Source organism: Capsicum annuum, chromosome 3 (assembly GCF_002878395.1).
Source record: "Capsicum annuum cultivar UCD-10X-F1 chromosome 3, UCD10Xv1.1, whole genome shotgun sequence".
NCBI classification, from domain to species: domain Eukaryota; kingdom Viridiplantae; phylum Streptophyta; class Magnoliopsida; order Solanales; family Solanaceae; genus Capsicum; species Capsicum annuum.
Genome location: NC_061113.1, coordinates 15,472,918 through 15,493,281, shown reverse-complemented (window position 1 = coordinate 15,493,281; position 20,364 = coordinate 15,472,918). Strand labels below are relative to the sequence as shown.

General features: G+C 34.7%; 1 protein-coding gene and 1 pseudogene across 1 annotated transcript; both read left to right on the top strand.

The window, feature by feature from the left end:
* Positions 1–7,879: 7,879 nt before the first annotated feature.
* Positions 7,880–13,698, top strand: LOC107854986. Its single transcript, XM_016699969.2, has 5 exons — positions 7,880–8,098; positions 12,407–12,521; positions 12,594–12,683; positions 12,833–12,931; positions 13,327–13,698. The coding sequence occupies exons 1-5, from the start codon at positions 8,031–8,033 to the stop codon at positions 13,438–13,440; spliced, it is 486 nt and encodes a 161-aa protein (XP_016555455.1). The 5' UTR covers positions 7,880–8,030; the 3' UTR covers positions 13,441–13,698.
* Positions 13,699–14,878: 1,180 nt separating this feature from the next.
* LOC124897014 lies at positions 14,879–15,417 on the top strand (annotated as a pseudogene).
* The last annotated feature ends 4,947 nt before the right edge of the window (positions 15,418–20,364 follow it).

Here is a 20,364-nt window from a genome sequence, read left to right as displayed (position 1 = left end):
CAGTATTTGCTTCGGTACTATTCATTAAGATGTATGAATTTTGCTCAACAGTTTGAAGTAATTTATCTCTTACTTCTGATAAATATTCTTCTATCATTTACATTTTATTCCCGTCATGTGGAGATATTCTTCTAGAAACATAGTTAAAACTTTTTTCTTCAATCAAAATTAATTTTTTGGGAGTTTTTTCATATTTAGTAATTTTCTTGATTATTTCCTCCCTTTGATCATGACCATAGGTGAGTTTAGTATCTAGATCTTTTTGAAGCAATTTGTCCCAGAAATTACAATAGAATATTCGGTATAAGGCAGGAATTTGTTGAGTGTCATAGCCTATTTCTACTGACCATCGATGGATCCAAGGGATAGAGAATTCTATGTAGAAATACATCTGATCAATAGTATCGATCTTACAAATATGATCTGAAAGATATAATTCTGTTAAGAAAGGGGAGGATTTTTTCCATGAATAGTACAGAGAAGAATATTCTGGAGGTAATATTTTGACTGTAGGTCCATGTTGAGTCCACCATTGAATAAACCAATTTGGAATAGGCTTTTCAAATACTTTAGCACAAATTTTTATAAACCAAGTGTGTTTGTGCTTATAATTATTATAATATAATACTTAAGAAAATGCTTTAATATAATCCTAGTAGGTGAAATTGGCAAGTGTTTGTCCCATTGGCCCCATTGGCATAGATCGTTGAGTCATTGATGAAATACCCCATTCTTCAATAGGAATAAGTTTTTTAATTACCATTTTGGAGTATCCATGTACTCCAGGGGTAGTTTCTCCGAAGGGGCTGTGATCAAAAGTTGCACTGAATGTTTGCACTAATATATGTTCATAATAAGTTTGAATTTTATATGATTCGCCAGTAAATTACACGTTGGCAGTAAGATAATTTTTAGGTATTCGCCATGCTTCTTCAGAATTTTCTTGACCAGGAATATGCTGATTTTCAATATACAATATAAGTTCTCTAGCATCCAATTTTTCATATGAAGGCTTATCTTCAGAATTTTCTTGAGCTATGGACGCAAAAGAATCTGCAGTTTTTGTTGATCTGATAGATAAGATTGCAGTTGTTTATATAACGGATGATTTTCAGGAATATCTTTTAAATGCACGGAAGAGCCAATATTCAGAGTTTTGGATGATGATGATTCATCTTGAGGAATTTTTGAATTAATTAAAGTTCAATTTCCTCGTTGTAATATAGGAAAATTAGAACTTGCAGAGCTATATGCAGAATTTCTTCGATCAAAATATGAAGGGTTTGTTCGTCCTCCTTGATATGAAGAATTTTGACTCCTTCCACCCCTTCCTCTTCCTTTGGCTATTTGCCAAGGAGGATCCATACTGCATCAATAATCAGGAATTTGATCAGCATACCATGACATATATTCAAAGAGATCTTCATAAAGTGTGTCCTTTGTGATAAGATCATCAATGACTTTTCGAAGTATGAGCATGTGTAGGTTCATATTTAGAGGAACTGCTTTTATAAAGGTGATTAAGAACTTTTCAGAGAAAAAGTGTAGAAAGAACTTCATTATATCTGTAAACATTAATCACTTAAGTCAATATCAAACCAATAAATTTTATTTTCAAGGAATTCGTCGTGGTTAAGGAATAAATCTTCTTCTATTAGGCTACAAATTAGATTTTGTAAGATAAGAAAATGAATATCTTTATTTAAAGGAATGCATTTGATAATAGTAATTATAGTTTTCTCAGGGAGGAAGTACGTGTAAAAATTCATGTTAGATATTCGCAAGATAGAAAATCAGGCAAAGAATTTTTACTACCCTTCTTATATTGTATTTCATGATCAAAATAGGCTAATTGAGCTTGCCATCTTGCAAATATTAATTTAGAGGCATCATGTTTAAAGTCTTTGTTAAACATAAATTTAACATATTGAGCATCAGTTCTATACAAATCATCTTGAAATTTTAAAACACATTTTACAATAGTTAACATTTCATGGGCTACTGTGGCGTATTTTTTCTGACTTTCAGTCCATTTATCAGAATAAAATCGAATCAAACATTCTGTTTTTGTATGGCGATTAACTTGTTTAAGTATTCCGCCATACCCAATATTAGAAGCATCAGTTTCAATAATTTTTAACCAGTTAGGGTTTGCAAGAGATGTACAAGGAAGAGTTTGAACTCGGTTTTCAAATTAATTTTACTAAATCAGTGTGGAATTGAGTCCAAGGAGCTAAATCTCTAGACAGATTTTCATAAAAAGTGGAAATATAATTAAGACTACCGAAGAATCGTTGAAGTTGTTTTTTATCAGTAATAATATCAAGGAATTTTTTAGCAAATTCTAGAACTCGTTGTATAGGCTCAATAGAATCTTGAGAAATATTATGTCCTAAAAATCTAATATTTGTCTGGAATAAACTTATCTTTGGTTTGGAGATGACCAAGCCAATTTGTACAATTATTTGTTTAAACGTATGCAAATGTTTAAAATGAGATTCTAGGGTTTTTAAGAATACCAAAATATCATCAATATAGACAATGATAAAGTCCATATAGGGATTAAAAATGTCATTCATAATTTTTTGAAATTCGGAAGGAGCATTTTTTAAATCGAATAGCATAACATTCCATTCATACTGTCCAAAAGGGACATTAAAAGCAGTTCTATAAGTATGTTCTTTATCAATTTGAATTTGCCAGTAACCAGATTTTAAATCGAATTTAGAGAATATATTAGCATTATATAATCTGAAAAGTAAGTCTTTTTTATTCGGTATAGGATATCGAATCCATTTTAAAACTTTATTCAGAGGTTTATAGTTTATGACTAGTCGAGGTACTCCTCGTTCTTTTTCAGCAACATTATTGACATAAAAAGCAGTGCAAGACCAAGGGAATTTTGAAGGTTTTATAAGACCTTTTTGCAGAAAACTATCAATCTCTGTCTTACAGAATTCTACTAACTCTGTATTCATTTGACAGGGTCGAGATTTTGTTGGAATTTTTTCTTCACTGAAGTCATTTTCATAAGGAAGGGAAACAATATGCTTCTTTCGGTTCCAGAAAGCATTTGGATGATCCGCACAAATATCAAGAATCAATTGATTAGAAATTATTTTTATTTTTTCTTGGACTTTTACTGATTTTAAAGTATCAAAAATATCAATCCTCATTAGTTCTAATTGTAAAAAACTAATTTGCTTTTGTTTCATACTGATAAGGGCATTTATATCCCTTGTTACAAGATTAGTAACAAAAGGATAAGAGATTTGTTTATTCTTATAAGTAGCCTTAAAAACCATTTACATCAATATGTGTATAAGGATAAATAGCATTTATAAAAGGTGTTCCTAAGATAATAGGAGGATATAACTGATTTTTTATCAAAAAGAAAAAATGTAGAATGCAGACTTTATCTCGACATATATGAGTATTTGGTAATTTATAGTTGATATCAAGAGTATGACCAGATGCAGACTTAACTATGTGAGTAGTTTTTTCAAAACATCTGGTTGGAATTAGTCCTTCTTGAATACAGCTAACATCAGCACAACTATCAATCATAGCAATATTAGTGATAGAAAATTCCTTATTTATCAGAATAGTGTAATTTATATACATTTATGAGCAGTAACTATTTGCATCATCCCCAAGAAATAATCCCTTTTTAAATCTTCTTTTGGACTAAGTTTATCAATTTCAGAATTTTTAGAGTATTCAAAATCCTTTTCTTTTCCTTTTGAAGTAATAGGAGTTTCAGGGATGTCAGGAATCTTTTCTTCAATTTTCAAAATTCTATGATCGGAGATCATCTGATTTTGTTTTAAGGAGACAATTTCTTTTATTAATTGTTCAACTTCAATTTTTAAATCATTAAAGGTAGTATCTCTACCTGGAGTTTGACTTAACGCAAGACGTCGATTAACCTCGGCTAAGGAATACGACATGTGATAATTATCATAAGAGTTATCTTTAGAAATACTAGTATTAGTAGAAGTTCTTTGAGTAGCAAAATTAATGATTTTTTCACGAAATTTTTCATCAATAACTTCTTTCAGCAATTCAAGGACGTTATCAGCAGTAAGAGTTTGAACATTTAAATCAAGATCTTCAAATTGCACTTGAAGTTTATACATCATTTCATCACAATTACAAATATCATCATCAAAATCATTGCATTTATCAACCTAATTGAGTTCACTATCAGAATTAGGTAATTCAAAATTATTTTCAGATGTAGAATCAGATTCGAAATCAGAGGTATATAATAAATTATAAACTTGGTTATGAACTTCTTCAGAAAGTCCTAAGGACTTGAGTTTTTGTAATTTGCAGTTTGGAGCTATATGACCATAATGGTTGCACTTATAGCACTTAATTTTTGCTAACTCTCTTTTTGATCTATTTTTCGTGAATCTGGTAGACTTACGAAAGGATTTTCTAGTTTCACGTTCTTCTTTGGTTCTATGCCTAGAACGTTTATTTCTATAGAATTTATCAGGCTTGGAATATCTTTGGGTTTTTCTTGCTAAGGATTTATCCATACCAAATTGTTCACAAAAATCTCCTAATTGGGATTTTTCTCTGAGTTTGTCGAGCTTAATCTGTCTGGCTAATTTTAACTCGTTGCAAAGGGCTAAGTCTTCTTGAGTACAAGCTACAATAATCTGATCGTAAGTTTTTTCTGAATACTGGACTTCGCCATAAGATCCTCTAAGTGATTTCCTAACTCTTTCAGCAAATAAAGGTGGAAGGCCATCAATGAATTTAGCTTTCCAATGGTCATACTTACTTTCGGGTAAATCCATAACCCTACTAAGAAAGGTGTCTTTATACCATCTAAATTCTCCTAAGTGTTTGTATTTTAAACCATTAAGAAGAGTTCTAATGTTTTCATACTGATTGGTAAATCTTCCTCCAAAATGTTCAATAATTGTAGGCATAAGGGTATAGACAACATCTGATCGTCCTGCCCGAAGTGGTCGTCCTAGATTATCTTTTCCAGGTTTATCATTGGTGGCATTAAAAATAGCCTCGCGTTTATCATCGTCTAGGAAATTGTCCCACCAGCCTCGAAGTTGGCCAGTAAATCCCGCAACAATCATTTTACAAATTGTTGGGTCAGTACGATTGACCCGATTCTCTGCTGAAGCAGTGGCTGTGGCAATAGTAGCATACATGGACATCCTATGGATAAGAATAGAGATCTGTTGATCTGATAATCCGTCAATATTCCATTCATAAATAGCTTCTCTACTATAAGAAGTATTTGTTTGATTCCAATCTCTTTCCTGTATCAGAACATCTTGAAGAGTTGGACATGGATAATATGCAGTAGACATACGGGGAATATCAGTGTAAATTTTTTCCCGGTTATTTTTTAATCATACCTTTTAGCTTATTTAGCTCGGAAGAGATTATATCTCCAGTATTTTGAGTAGATTCGATATTATCAGCAGAATTAGACTCGAGTTTTTGCACAAAATCATCAGAAATATTAAGAGGTTGAATGTTTAAACGAGAGAACTTTTTATCTAAGAGTTTTTCTAATTGGTCTAATTGAGAAACCTTTTCAAATCCTTCTATTTCAGGAGGTCTTTGGATACAAGGTTTAGATAAAATATATCCTTCTTCTTCTTTGTTTTCAGAAGTAGAAGGAATGTTAGAGGAATTCATCTGCGGGCTAAGTTTGTTAACTAACTCAATTAATTCGTCCAGTTTTTTTATCAAGAGAGGAAATATGTTCTCCTAAAACTTTAACATAAAGACTCAAATAATTATTTTGGCCGATAAGGTTATTTATTTCAGAAACAGTAATTTTTCCAACATCTTCACTAACAAATTTTTGAAAAGCAGAAAAAGTCATTCCAGTATTATTGGGTAATATAAAGGAAGACTAAGAAGGATATAGGGCCTGAGTAATTGTACCATCAGAATTTTGATAAGATCTTTCAATTATTTGATATATGACGGCAAATATACAGACATAAACCATGGTACAAAAAAATAATTTTATTATGCAAGACACATATTTCATAGAATTCTTCGGAAATATTTCATAATTCATCAGAACTATAAGTCTCAAAAAACCATGTCCTAAAGGTTTTCCATTTTTCAGAAAAAAATTCTTTCTGAATATATTTTCTTGCCTGAGAACCAGGACTAAAATCAATAAATTGTGTCATCATAGTTAAACTGAATTGATATCAAAATCCATCTCAGATGGGGTAGGATTTTCATTATCAAAATCTTGAACTATATTAGTTTTAGAGTTGATTTTTATCTTTTCTACACCTTTAGGTGTAACATGCGAATCTGCAGAATTAATAGTATGCAAGGATGTCGCTCGATTCCTAGCTGGACCATAATCAGGTTCGATAGGAGAAATATGATGTATAGAAGGAAGTCTTCTTGGTAGTGAAAAAGAATTTCTATAGACTGGGGGATTATTATCAAATTGTAGACAAATTCGTCCTTCTGAATTTTGAGTTACTTGAGTTAATTCTGAATTAGTCACATCCTTCGCCAATTATTTTGGAGAAGTGACTGAGTTTAAAATCCATGTTTTGGGGAAGTCAATTTCATCCCATCGAATAGGTTTTCGGGTAGTAACCCTGGATTTTATAAAATTAGTTTCAATAAGCATAGTGCAATCAGAAGTATCATCTATTAATTTACATCGAGGATTTAAGGTTGATAATAAACGATAGTATATGCGGTAAGATAATCCTATAAACTCAGATCCAGGGGCATAATCATAACCATGAGTTTTCACATTTAAGGTTAAAGCATGGAGAATATTTACATCAGTTAGAGATAATTGTAAATTTGGCTGAGTATTAAAATATACAGGACCATAGGCAAGAGTAGATTCAATAGATCCTATTAAGGATTTTCTAAAATTTAAATTTCTAGCATCACGCAAAGCAGCTAAAAATGTTTCAGGGAGATCCTTTAGTGTTAAAGGTCGAAAGGCAATTTGTACTAGGCCAATATGCATATAATTATAATTACGTTTAAAAATATCAAAATCATGCTTATTTAGGAGTTAAATAGTTTGTTCATCAGCATTTAAAGCAAGGAATTGCTCAGTTGTTTTAATAATTTGTTTATGTTTTATTTTATCAAAAAATCCGTACTCATATATGGTTTTTAATTCAACTTTTGAAATTATCCATTTATTTAATAAATCCATATCTTGAGGTAAATCTACCTCTTCGAGTTTTGTACTCTTAGTACTAACTTCTCTCATATCCATAATTATAAAAGCCTTATATCTATGCTAAAAAACTTCACCCTACTTAACATGTTTACTATGAAAATTCACAGGCTCTGATACCATTAACAGGATCTCTTAGGCTGGGGTATGCCACTCAGCCTGCCAGACCATATAACAATATCGGATTAAGCCAAAGTCAGAAGACCGAACCAAAGCACCAACCGAAATAGAAAAGAATCTTAAATAGTTTAATGACTGTATGAGCTCTTTTACCCAAACATGGAGCCTGTCAGAGATTTAATAACCATATGGTAAATCTAGGAGTTAAGAAGTTCTCTTCTTTCGTTTACTAAAAACTCTCCCTCTCTTCCTCTATCTCTTATTGTAATATATTTAAGAATTAAATAAAGAAGAAGCTACTGTTTACTACTATTTCAGTCTGGTTCCCGACTAATCAGGTACATAGTTCTTTCTGAAGATCTCTTTGAATATATGTCATGATATGCTGATCAAATTCCTAATTATTGATGCAGTATGGATCTCCTTGACAAATAGCCAAATTATTATTATTATTATTATTATTATTATTATTATTATTATTATTATTATTATTATTATTATTATTATTCGTACTAGTACTACTACTATACCTATAAATTAAGGAAATTCCGACCAAACAAGATCCCTGTTTTTTCTGTGTGTGTGTGTGTGGGGGGGGGGTGTTTGAACTCCTCTGTTTTTCTCAATTGTAGAGAGAGAAAAGAAGAAGAAGAATAACAAGGGCATATACAAATTTGAATCCATTGTAATGGCGTTCCTATCTGTCCTTGGAAGATTTCTCTTCTTATCTGTCTTCATTCTCTCCCTTGCTCTCGAGTATGTCTTTTCTTCTTCAGATCTGCTCTGTTTTTTTTTTCTTTTTTTTTAATATTCGACGCATAATATTATTATTTTTTTTTGATGGATCCAGATTTAGTATGTAAGTTGATATGTGTAACATGATAATACATGTTGACCTAGTAACATATATTGCGCTGTCTGTTTCGATTTGTTTATATGGTTTTGATTTGGCACGGTGTTTAAGAAAGTAAATTAGGTTTTTGAATAATATGGGATTGTGGGTTGACCGGGTTGTCTATATATGTTGCTGGCAGGAGGCGGCAGACACCTTGTTTATTAAGAAAAAGATTTTTGTATTTTGTGATTTTAAATTAAAGATATGTAGAATATACTAAAATATTCTTTAATCTTGTACTTGTAAACATGCTAAAGAGTTGCCAAGAAAAGATGCTTTCTTTTTGAAGCGGACTAAAAAGTAAAGTAAGATGAATAAATTGAAGCGGAGGGAGTATATAAATGTGGTTCGAGTTGCAATTAGCAATTTTTTTGGGTAGCTTATAATAACCAATATGCAGATCTGCCCTTTTTCTTGGGTGAGGTGTTAGGAGTGTCCTTTATTAGTTGATGAAATTATTGTTGTTTGATCGTAAGCTTAGCTTTTGGGGTTGAGTTAGAGATCAAAGTTCAATTTTTTTTTTTAAAAAAATAGAGGTGATGTTGTCTCTGCCAATTTGTGTGCTCGTAGCTTACTAGACAGGTGCAAGATAAACCTGCCTACGTGCGGGTTGACATAGGCGAACCGTTGTAATTGAGATTCAAATCCGGGATCTTAGGGTGTAATGTCTGTTGTTTTCTCGTAAATTAGCTTTTGGGATTGGGTTAAGTTCAAACTTTAAAATTTTTACATGAGGTGATGGTGTTTTTTAGCCAGCTTGTGTGCTCGTAGCTTACAATACAACGCTAGATAAACCTGCCTACCTATGCGTTAACATAAGAGTAACTGAGTGTTGTAATTGAGATTCAAATCTGGGCTCTTAGGTTGCTACTCGTATGCCTCGAACACACTGTCATTGGGGGTTAGATCCTCCCCATGTTTATACTTGGTATGGTTTAGTTGGATCACTAACTGTTTCGGGCTAGAATTTGAACCATCCTTCATACGTGTATAGACTCGAACCCAATGATTTCTATTTAGATATAAGTGTGAAGATCAACATATAGTGTGTTCCACATCTTTGGAGATGAATTGAGGTCATAGAAATATCCTACATCAAAGTGGAGTTGAGAATTTTTCTACCGGTTGAGTTTTAGTACACGTTCTTACTTGAGTCAACTTACAACGACTGTTACTCCTAGAACATAGTGAGTTAGGTGGTCTACTACCTACCAAATGAAAAGTTTTTGAGTCTTCTTTTCAATACAACTGACTGTTCGTCATCCGCGTCTGAAGTAAAAAGTTATGAGCGTTTTAAAGTGGGACACTGTCCAAGGTGCGCAATGCCCTATGTAAAAATACGTTTTTCTCTTATTAAATCAACGTCAAACATGTCCTTTCACCCCATGTCACTCCCCTAATCCATTTTTAATCCCAAAATCGTCCCAAAATATGAGAATCATTGCCAAATCCCTAATATCTCTTTTTTCCCAAAAACTCATAACTCCAATCCTAAAGTTTCAAGAAAGACTAAAGATTATAGTTCCTTCTCAATGTTCTCTCACCAAATTCGTCATCTACGGTATGTGGAACGAATTCAAATCAAGTTTCATATCGATTTCAAGCTAGGGTTCAAGCTTCACGGTTAGTTTTTCTCAAATTCCTTTCGTCAAAAAGGCATGTTGAACACTCCTTATGTATTGCTATATTATGTCAATTTACTTGGTAAATATATGTTCTTTAATGGTTGTTTGAACACTCCTTATGTATTGCTATATTATGTCAATGTACTTGGTAAATATATGTTCTTTAATGGTTGTTTGAAACTAGGGTTGAGGAAATTGGTTGTGAAAGCTTTACATTTTTTCTTTTGTTTTAACGGTTTTCTACTCGGTTTACATTGATTTTTCTTTTGTTTTAACGGAGCTTTCACAACCAATCTCCTCAATCCTAGTTTTAAACAACCATTAAAGAACACATATTTACAAAGTAAATTGACATAATATAGCAATACTTAAAATAAGGAGTGCTCAACATGCCTTTTTGACGGAAGGAATTTGAGAAAAACTAAACCTTGAAGCTTGAAATCGATATTAAGACTTACTTGATATGGATTCGTTCCGCATACCCTTGATGACGAATTTGGTGTGAGAACGAACTATAATCTTTAATCCTTCTTGAAACTTTAGGATTGGGGTTTTGGGGAAAGAAGAGATGTTAGGGATTTGGGAATGATTCTCATATTTTGGGGATTAAAAACGATTTAGGGTAGTGACATGGGGTGAAAGGACATGTTTGCCCTTGATTTAATAAGAGAAAAACGTATTTTTACATAGGCCATCGCTCACCTTGGACAATGACTCACTAAAACGCTCATAACTTTTTACTTCAGACCCGGATTGACGAGCAATCAGTTGCATTGGAAAGAAGATTCAAAGACTTTTCATTTAGTAGGTAGTAGGCCACCTAACTCACTATATTCTAGGAGTAACGGTCGTTGTAAGTTGACTCAAGTAAGAACGTGTACTAAAACTCAACCGGTAGGAAAGTTTTCAACTCCACTGTGATCCAAGAGATTTCTATGACCTCAATTCATCTCCAAAGATGTTCCCACACTAAATAATTGATCTTAACACTTATATCTAAATAAAAATCATTGAGTTCGGGTCTATACACACGCGTATGAAAGACGGTTCAAATTCTAGCCCGAAAGTGTGGGTGTTACACTAAGTTACCCCATAAAGGTAGAGGTCAGTTCTGCATACATCCTCCCTCCCCAAACTCCACTTGTGGGATTGCATTGGGTTTGTTGTAGTTGGATCGCTAAGTTGTGGATGAATTAGTGTAGCTGATTTGGAGTCAGCGTAGTTAGTTTAGATCGGACATATCTCAATGTTGTTATATTAGTTTTCTCAACTTTGTTGTTGAAGCTGTGTGTTTTTTCGGTTTCAGTTGCAACTGTGTATTTTTTGCTCTGTTTATTGATCCATTTAAGGTGTAGATTTATAACTATATCTCTGGCTATATGGCACAAAGTTTCAATAGCTCGACAAGGTCTATATTCGTTGTACTTTCTTGTGTTTGATTGAAACATGCCTATTTTAAGCCGTCAGTTGTCATCTTGTTAACACTACTGGTACAGTTAATCTGTCAGTGGAGTTTATATTGCTAGAAGAAAATTATGTTACAAAGTTTAAATGTGAGGTCCAATCTAGATTGTTGAATTTGGTGTTAAGGCTGTCCATGATGCAGCGTGTGTGTTTTATGGTGTAAACTGTTACTTCTTCCGAGAGCTTATATATATAAAACATATTACTTCTTTCCGACTAATCTAATTTCTGGGCCATTTGCAAAAGAAGTTGTGCTCTTTCAATGAACTCATTTCAAATGGATTGAACAAGCATATCCTTTTATGATGCACTTAAGCTTATAGTTATGTACAATCTTTGTTAGTATGGAGGCGCCAATTCTTAATGACATGATGATGACCTTCCTCAAGCCTGAAAAAAGTCTATAACTTGCGTTCATTGCCTCATTCTGTGGAAAGCTGCGTATACACATTCCTCTTTGGTTTGTGGGGTCAGATATAAAAAACACATTCTTTGACTCTCTTTCTGAAGTCCTCCATTACCAAAAGGCTATTAGATGAAATCAAAAAGAAATTTTTTAAGGTCAATAACTACTGAAATGGTGTGAAACATGCGCGGTTATAGCTGCAACGGGCGGTAGCCACTATCTTTTCTGCAATAGCATCATTGGTCAAGAGGCATTTAAACTTAGAAAGATTACAACCTTCTAGGATGATCCTTCTCTGTGATGAAAAATTCTTGAATATACACGAGAAGAAATGCATTGAATTTATTGGGATTGAGAGGAGTTGATAATTATTCTTTGAGCTGATCCTTGCTACTGGCTTTGATGCTTAGTTCATAGATTTATATGTATACATCGATGCTTTGGGCTGAAGAACTTACGAAAAGTAAAATTATGGACCGTCTACCAACTGTTCATATTAAATATGCGTATACTTGTGAAGAAAAGGAAGAAATTTGCTGTGCCTAGTAGTATTTCTTATTTGTTTTCCACCTGTTTGTAAGGGCATATAGGAAATTGAAAAATTATGTTATGACTTCTTTGTGTTTTTATTTTATTCGTAAACCGTCAGCATTCATTAGCTGCTCTGGTTATAGGTTCAAAGAATTTGGGACTGATGGCGGGCAAGCAGCAAAGGCATTAAGACCAAAGTTCAATGTTTTGTCAAGGCATGTGGAAACGCACACCGGATTTGAAATACCACATGTAGAGGTATCACTTTGGCTCAGCTTATTTGGCATTTTTTCTCGTTATACCCAACTTAACATGATATGTGATTCACAGATGAAACATCTTGTTTTGGGGGCCATAGTTTTGAAGGGTCTTGGAAGCCTTTTATTCATCTTCGGCAGCACTCTTGGAGCGTATTTTCTGGTTTGTATCATTCTCTGTGTCATTTTCTTGTTGGTCGGACTTCCTTTGAATAATGGCTTTTGTGGGGTTACTTTTTTTGGGAACCAGTATTGTTTGAACCTTCTTGTTTGATACGACTAATCTTCGTCTTGTTTGTTTGTTTTATGCAGCTGCTACATCAGGCCCTTGCTACTCCCGTCTTGTATGACTTCTACAACTATGATGCTGACAAGAAGGAATTTAATCAACTTTTTTTCAAATTCACTCAGGTCAGCCATTTGCTTCTCTTGTAGTCATTACATCATACACCCACGGCTAGCCAGAGGGTCAAGCCACTATAGCGAGAGCCCCAATTTTTTTTTTAAATATGGTGTTTGGTACCTATATAAAATTTTCTGATTGATTCAATTTTTAGATACAAAAGGCCAATTAAAGAGGAAAGCCGTTCCTATCAACATTTGGGCCCGAACCCAACCATTTTTTACTTATATTAGATTTATAGGTTAATTTTTCTTTTAAAAAATTTTGAGCAGAAAAGATATGCCTCTTGTTAAAGTTGGCTTTATTCTTATTGAACCGCTCTCGCATACACCTCTACACCAAATTCTCCGTTCATCTAGATATCTTATCCGCAATGTATTAATGAGCTGTTTCTTTTGAACAGAACTTGGCATTGATGGGTGCATTACTTTTTTTCATCGGCATGAAGAACTCATTGCCCAGGAGATCCTCCTCCACCTCCTCAAAGAAGAGGTCTCACAAGGCCAAAGCAAATTAGGAAGGACGCGATAGGGTACATTTTTGTTGCATGGGCTCACAGTCTCAATAGTTTTACTGCACTTTTACCTCTCTGGTTCTATTTCCGGTTGAACTTTACCCAACCCTTTTTAGCATTCATCTTTGTCTTCTCCTTTTTCCGGCAATTTTAACACTACTTTGATATCGACAATGCAACATGAGGAATATCTAGGTGGTGTTTACATTGTTATAGTCTTATAGACTTATATTAATCTGTAGTCATTCTGGTTTTCTTGCAGCAGTTTACACTATTTCATGCACAAATTGCAAGTGTGATATGAGGGTTTTGCACAAGTAAAATTGGCTTCATTTCTCGAGGATCTTTTCTTTTTAGTAGACTTTCCAGCCACGAGTTGCTCAAATTTTGATAGTACTACTGCTTTTTACAGCTGTGAAAAATCTTGAGATTTAAAAGAAAAGGACCTATAATCTGTTCAAAACATGCCTTCAGATCCGTTCATAATTGACTCAGAAGTCTTAATCATACACTCCCCGGGAATCTTCCTTCACTTTCACAAGAATATTGAAGAACCAATCAGAAGCAAAACATGCAATTATAATCCCAAAGCCTTCTAAGGTTATAGGTTCGAATTTCCAAAAGAACAAATCATAGTTCATAAATCAGAATATCCTAATGATCGCATTAATAAATCGTATTATCTCCATATTCATTTTATAAATAATTGCTTGCAAAATACCATTATAAACTTCGGATACACATAATTCTAGAAAGAGGAGTTGATCTAAAAAATCAACAATACTGTAGCTAGTTATTTTTAAAAATAACACTTTCAGGTGATATTGACAGTCATTCAAGTCGAGCATGATTTTTTTTTGGTGGTAAAATTCAAAATGACAGGTCTTTTTAATTTTTGCAGAACATAGATTTGTAAGTCGACTTTTCCATTTTTAAAATATTGAAATTTAAAATTCTGGGTTCGACCCTGGGTATGGAGAGAATTCTGTTGGGAGCGCTACTCCCGAATGTGGGGCCCTACCCAGCGCGAATCTGAATTAGTCGAGCTCCAATACCAATATCGGACACTCGGATGGGAAACCAAAAAAAAATTGAGATACTTTACTGCTTATTGTCAATACATCTTTTCTCCAAACAAGTGGCTGTTAATTAGTTTAAAATGAATCTCATTCAATTCTTGTCATCTTTCTAGCCTTTTGTAAAACTTGGGATCAAATATGGGATCTATCATAGTCAAAAGACACTCGCATTTGTTGTACACCCGAATCTCCTTCATCGAAAAATTATATCTATATGCACAATCGAAATTATCTTTTATGTATATACAATAGATATTGAAATCCATTGACTTCTTCGTATATTTAATTCTTTATAGTTTGTTCCCTTAGTGAAAATTCTGATTCTGATTCTAATTCTGATTCTGATTCTGCAACCACACAAGATGGTAACACAAATTCAGGAGACTGTCTCACCAATCTATGATAAAACCAGAGAACTGAAAGCCTTTGATGACACAAAAGCTGGTGTCAAAGGCCTAGTTGGTGCTGGAATTGCTCAAGTACCTCAGATATTCATCCATCCAGAGCTCTGGCTCGGGGTAGAAAGAAACACATTTTGTGTTTCCAATTATAGACCTCGAAAACATCAATAAAGATCCTGTAAAGCACAAAGAGAATGTCAAAACAATTGGAGATGCATCAGAGACATGGGGTTTCTTCCAAGTGATCAATCATGGTATACCTGTGCCTGTCCTAGATGAAATGCTGCGAGAAGCATGTCAATTCTTTGAACAAGATATCAAGGTTAAGAAGAAATATTATCATCGCGATTATACTCGGAGAGTGGTTTATAACAGCAATTTTGATCTGTATAGTTCTAAAGCTCTAGCAGCAAACTGGAGAGACACTTTATTCTACTACAGGTCCTGATCCTTTTAACCCTGAGGAATTGCCTGAGGCTTGCAGGTATGTATTTTCTTAAATCTACTTCGTTTGTCCATTTTATATGATATTCTTTCCTATTTGCGACGTTCGAAAAATGTTTGACTCCACACTCAAGGGTGTGGCCTAGTGGTTCATTGGAAGTTGGGTTGAGCACCATGAGGTCTCAGGTTCACTTCCCAACAAAGACAAACACTAGGTGATATCTTTCTATCTGTTCTAGTGTTGGTGGACAAAGTTGCCTGGTACCTGGTACCTGTTGCTAGTGGGAGGTGACAGGTATCCCGTGCAATTGATCGAGGTGCACGCTATTAAGCATAATTATTTTACATTATCATTATTAGAATAATTTACTGTTATCGTTACTGTTTTTTTGTATTTGTAGAAGACTCCTCCTATTGTAGGAGTTTATTGTTGTTGTATATAGGTAGATAACTCCAACTGTTTAGGAGTATACGTAGCAATTAGGTTCCTTAAGTTTAGCTGTAGGTTGTTGTTAGTTATTGTATTTAAACTTTGGAAGCTGAAGGAATAAAATCATCTCTCGACTACTTCTCTCTATCTGATTTTATATAGTATCAAAGCCTCCAGCCTCTTACGAGTTAGATCCTTTTTCTCTCCCCATCTATGGCTGCCTCTCAAGAAATAATCCCTCCAGTTATTATTAACTCTGGTGATGCTACTGCTACCAACAACAATGCTTCTGCTGCTTCACCTATTGTTCATGTGGTACAATGCAATTCCGCATCTCAGTTACCTATCAAATTGCAAGGTAATCTCAACTTCTCGACTTGGAAAGCACAACTTGTGATACTACTCAATGGCCATCAACTCATGGGACATCTTGATGGATCAAAATCAGCACCACCAATGACTGTTACTTAAGATAACCTTACGATGCCAAATCCAAGATATCAAATCTGGTTCTCTCAGGACCAACTAATCCAGCAAACAATGATGGCATCTATCGATCCCATATTTGCGCCTACTGTTGCCACAGCTCCATCTGCTAAGACAGCCTGGGAACTTCTTCACATGGCTTACACAAATAAGAGCCACACTCGCATTTTCAGCTTGCGCGACCAATTGCAAAATATCAAGAAAGCCTCTAAATCTGTCACAAAATACTTACAAGAGGTACGATCTCTTTCTGATGCTCTCAAAGTTGTTGGATCAGCAGTAACAGATGATGAACTTATTGTCAAGATTCTAAGCAGCCTAGGCCCCAAGTATTGTGAAATCTCTGCCGTTATAAGAGCAAGAGACTCTTCATTGAGTTTTGAAGAATTGTTTCACAAGCTCACAGATCATGAGCTTTTCCTCAAGCACCAAGATCTCGAGAAGTCATCCTCTAATATCACAGTTGTTGTAGCACAGAAGACAAACATGCCACACTAGTCTAACAGGAACAATCATCGCTTCAACAATCAATAGTGGAACCAATCTGCTCCTCGACAATCCAGCTCCAACAATCAGTAGTGGAACCAATCTGTTCCTCGACAATATAGCTTCAACAATCACTAGAATTAGAGATCAAACTCAAGACAATCTGTTCGATGCCAATTGTACCAAAAATTTGGTTACACTGCAGATATATGTCATTCCAAATCGCACAATCATTTTGAAGCTAAGGCCAACTTTGCCTCTAGTTTGTAGTCAGCAGAAAGCTCTTGGGTTTTGGTGCGACTTATCTTGTCATGGCTGAACCTCACAATCTTAAAGAGTATACAGACAATAAGGGAATATCCATGGGTGACAGTAAAACCATTTCTATTACTCATACTGGTTCAACTCAGATACAAGCATCTAATTCTGCTTTCAGGATTTCTAACACTCTATGTGCTCTGTCAATTAAAAAAAATCTTATTTCTGTAGCCAAATTTTGTCAAGACAATCTAACATCTGTTGAATTTTTTCCTTTTACTTTTTTTGTGAAGGACCTGTATACTCAGAAACCGTTGGTATAAGGCTGGAATAAGAATGGACTCTATGAGTGGCCATAACATCTACCCAGACCATCAATATCCATCAATCTTGCCTCCACAAAAGTTCCTTTTCAGCTATGGCATTGTCGCTTGGGTCATCCTCATTCGACAATTTTAAATTTATTTTCAAGAAGTTTTCTTTACCTGTTGCTACTAAAGAAAATTTTGAATTTTGTAATGCTTGTTCCTCTAATAAAGCACATCGTTTTTCATTTCAACAACTCACTTTATCCAATAATGATCCTCTTCAGGTTATCTTTAGCGATTTATATGGACCATCGCCTGTTTTATCACTAGACAAAAAGTTATATTACTGTATTTTTGTTGATCAATACACCAAGTATACTTGGTTGTATACGATTAAAAATAAAAGTAAAGTCGCCTCTTTGTTCCAAAATTTTCATCCTTTAGTAGAATTTTTTCAAAACAAAAATTAAATCTCTTTATTCGGATGGAGGAGGTGAATAAAAAAGTCTCCAGCCCTATCTTCAACAAAATGGAATTGAACATTTAGTTTCACCTCCCTACATGCCACAACGTGTTACCATAGCTGAACGTCATCATCGTCATATTGTTGAAACAACCAAAACCCTTCTCTATAAAGCATCCCTACCACTAGAACTATGGTTCTTTGCCTGCCATCATGTTGTTTATCTCATTAATCGACTACCCAACCCATCTTAAATAACGAGTCACCCTACTAAAAATTATTTGGTAAACCACCCAACTACGTCAATTTTAAAATTTTTGGTTGTCTATGTTATCCATGGCTTAAACCCTACACCAAAAATAAATTGGAGTCTAAGTCCACCCTTGTGTGTATTTAGGCGTTTCTCAGAGCCATCATGCACACCTCTACTTTGACCCAGTGCAGTCGAAAATATTCATCAGTCGTGATGTTCTTTTTATGAAAATTTTTTTCCTTTTAAAACAATGTTTCTACATATAAGAAAAAACTTTTCTCAACTGACCTGGGAAGACGTTAACTCTAAAGAGGAAATTTTGAAGCCAGCTACCATTCCAACACCCTCTACTAATATACCACCAGAAATACCATTGTACTTAGAATCACAAAATACTCAGTCCTTCAATTCTGGCCAAGTACCAACAGCTACTGCAACTATTCCAGGTACTTGTACACTTTCTTCTACTTCTTCCCAGTATCACAAAATCTCAAACACACAACCTGCACCTTTGATAACATATCAAAGACGTAAATCTAACACTAACACTCTACACCAAATCCCAAATGCTCCATCTCCAGTCACTAATTCACCATTGACAACTTCTTCACTTCCTGGCAGCAAAAGTCCCATCTCCGAACAGCCCCTCATGCCAATTCCAGAGCCTGTAGTAAACCGAATGACCACTAGGTCCCAGAATAATATTACCTAGCCCAAAAGACAATTCAGTTTTCTAACTCACTTCACTACTACACCAACAACCTTCAAACAAGCCAACATCCACAAAGAGTGGAGACAAGCTATACAAGCAGAATATGATGCTTTAATGAAGAATCAAACTTGGGAATTGGTACCACGAGACTCAACAAAGAATGTTGTGGATGCAAATGGTTGTATCGCATTAAAAGAAAAATGGACGGTTCTATAGATCGATATAAAGCTCGCCTTGTTGCAAAGGGGTTCACACAACGCCCTGGATTGAATTTTCATGAAACCTTCAGTCCAGTTATTAAGTCAACAACAATGCGACTTGTGTTATCCATAGCAGTGTAACACAATTGGTCGATTCATCAACTCGACTGTCATGACCCGAACCGGGGCCCTGGCCATGATGAGCATTCCAAACCATGAAGGCCCAAAACACCCTTATCTATCTGGTAATCATGCACATAATTCATATGATAAAAAGAAATACGGAAGATACATAATATTACGGAAACATGGTCACGAGTCTAAGAAATCAATAATGAGAAATAATGTCCCACAGTATCTATCGACATTTGAAAACTGTCTGCGAAATCTCTACTACATGACTAAAAAAAACAACTGTCTGAAAACTGGGACAAGGCCCCCAGTAGATCCAAAACTATTAAATGATAAATAAACTGCCAAACATCAGGCCTTCCAGAATATAGAAGGCTCACCACTTGACTCTGCAAATCTGTCTGAAGAATCTACTGATTATCTGGACCCCTAGACTGTGCCTCCGAACCTGGGAGGGAAGGGGGTCAATACAAAGTACTAGTACACAGAGTAATCCAAAACAAAGTAGAGATTTTTATATAAACTAAATGAGAGTTGTTATAAAACACATTATTGCAAAATGATTTCGAAAATACATGGGCATAGTGTACTGATTTTTCAACAACAATGTAACATATCTGAGCTAGGTGGTACACCCTACAATTTCACATTTTCACCAACTGTCAAATCTTGGTTGCCGTCGAGATTAGAGTATAAGTGAGGGAAAGACACACAAGATCACACAGCAGGGTGTCTCGACCCAATCAAGTATGGTAGTGCACAAGATCACAAAGCAGGGCTCCTAACCATAGTCCCAATTTGGTATGACATAATGTCAGGTACACAAGATCACACAGCAGGGTACCAAGTTCCTGAGTCGGCAAACACGATTTCCAGCGTAGAGTCATTTGACTCGTGCTTTCTTCGGGTAACAACCTATCTCACAAAATCAATGCATGAAACTCATTTTAATCAATCACATGTCATACTCTGCAGGATATCGTCATACCCGACTTGCAAGTCATCAATATCACATCAACTTTCCAACTTCTCATACCATTTACCACATGCACATATGTATGACTTTCACACCATTAAAACACATACACCATGGTTCTCAACATGCAATTATTCAAGAAGTTTAATCATTTATGAGTAATGTCATATCAATTGCAAAACTCATTCTCTCAATGGTTTAACACCAGTATAATATGGGGTATAAACATTATCATGGGGAATTTAGAAAATTCACAACTCATGTACATCGCACCCTTTTGAAATTTCAGGTCACATGTT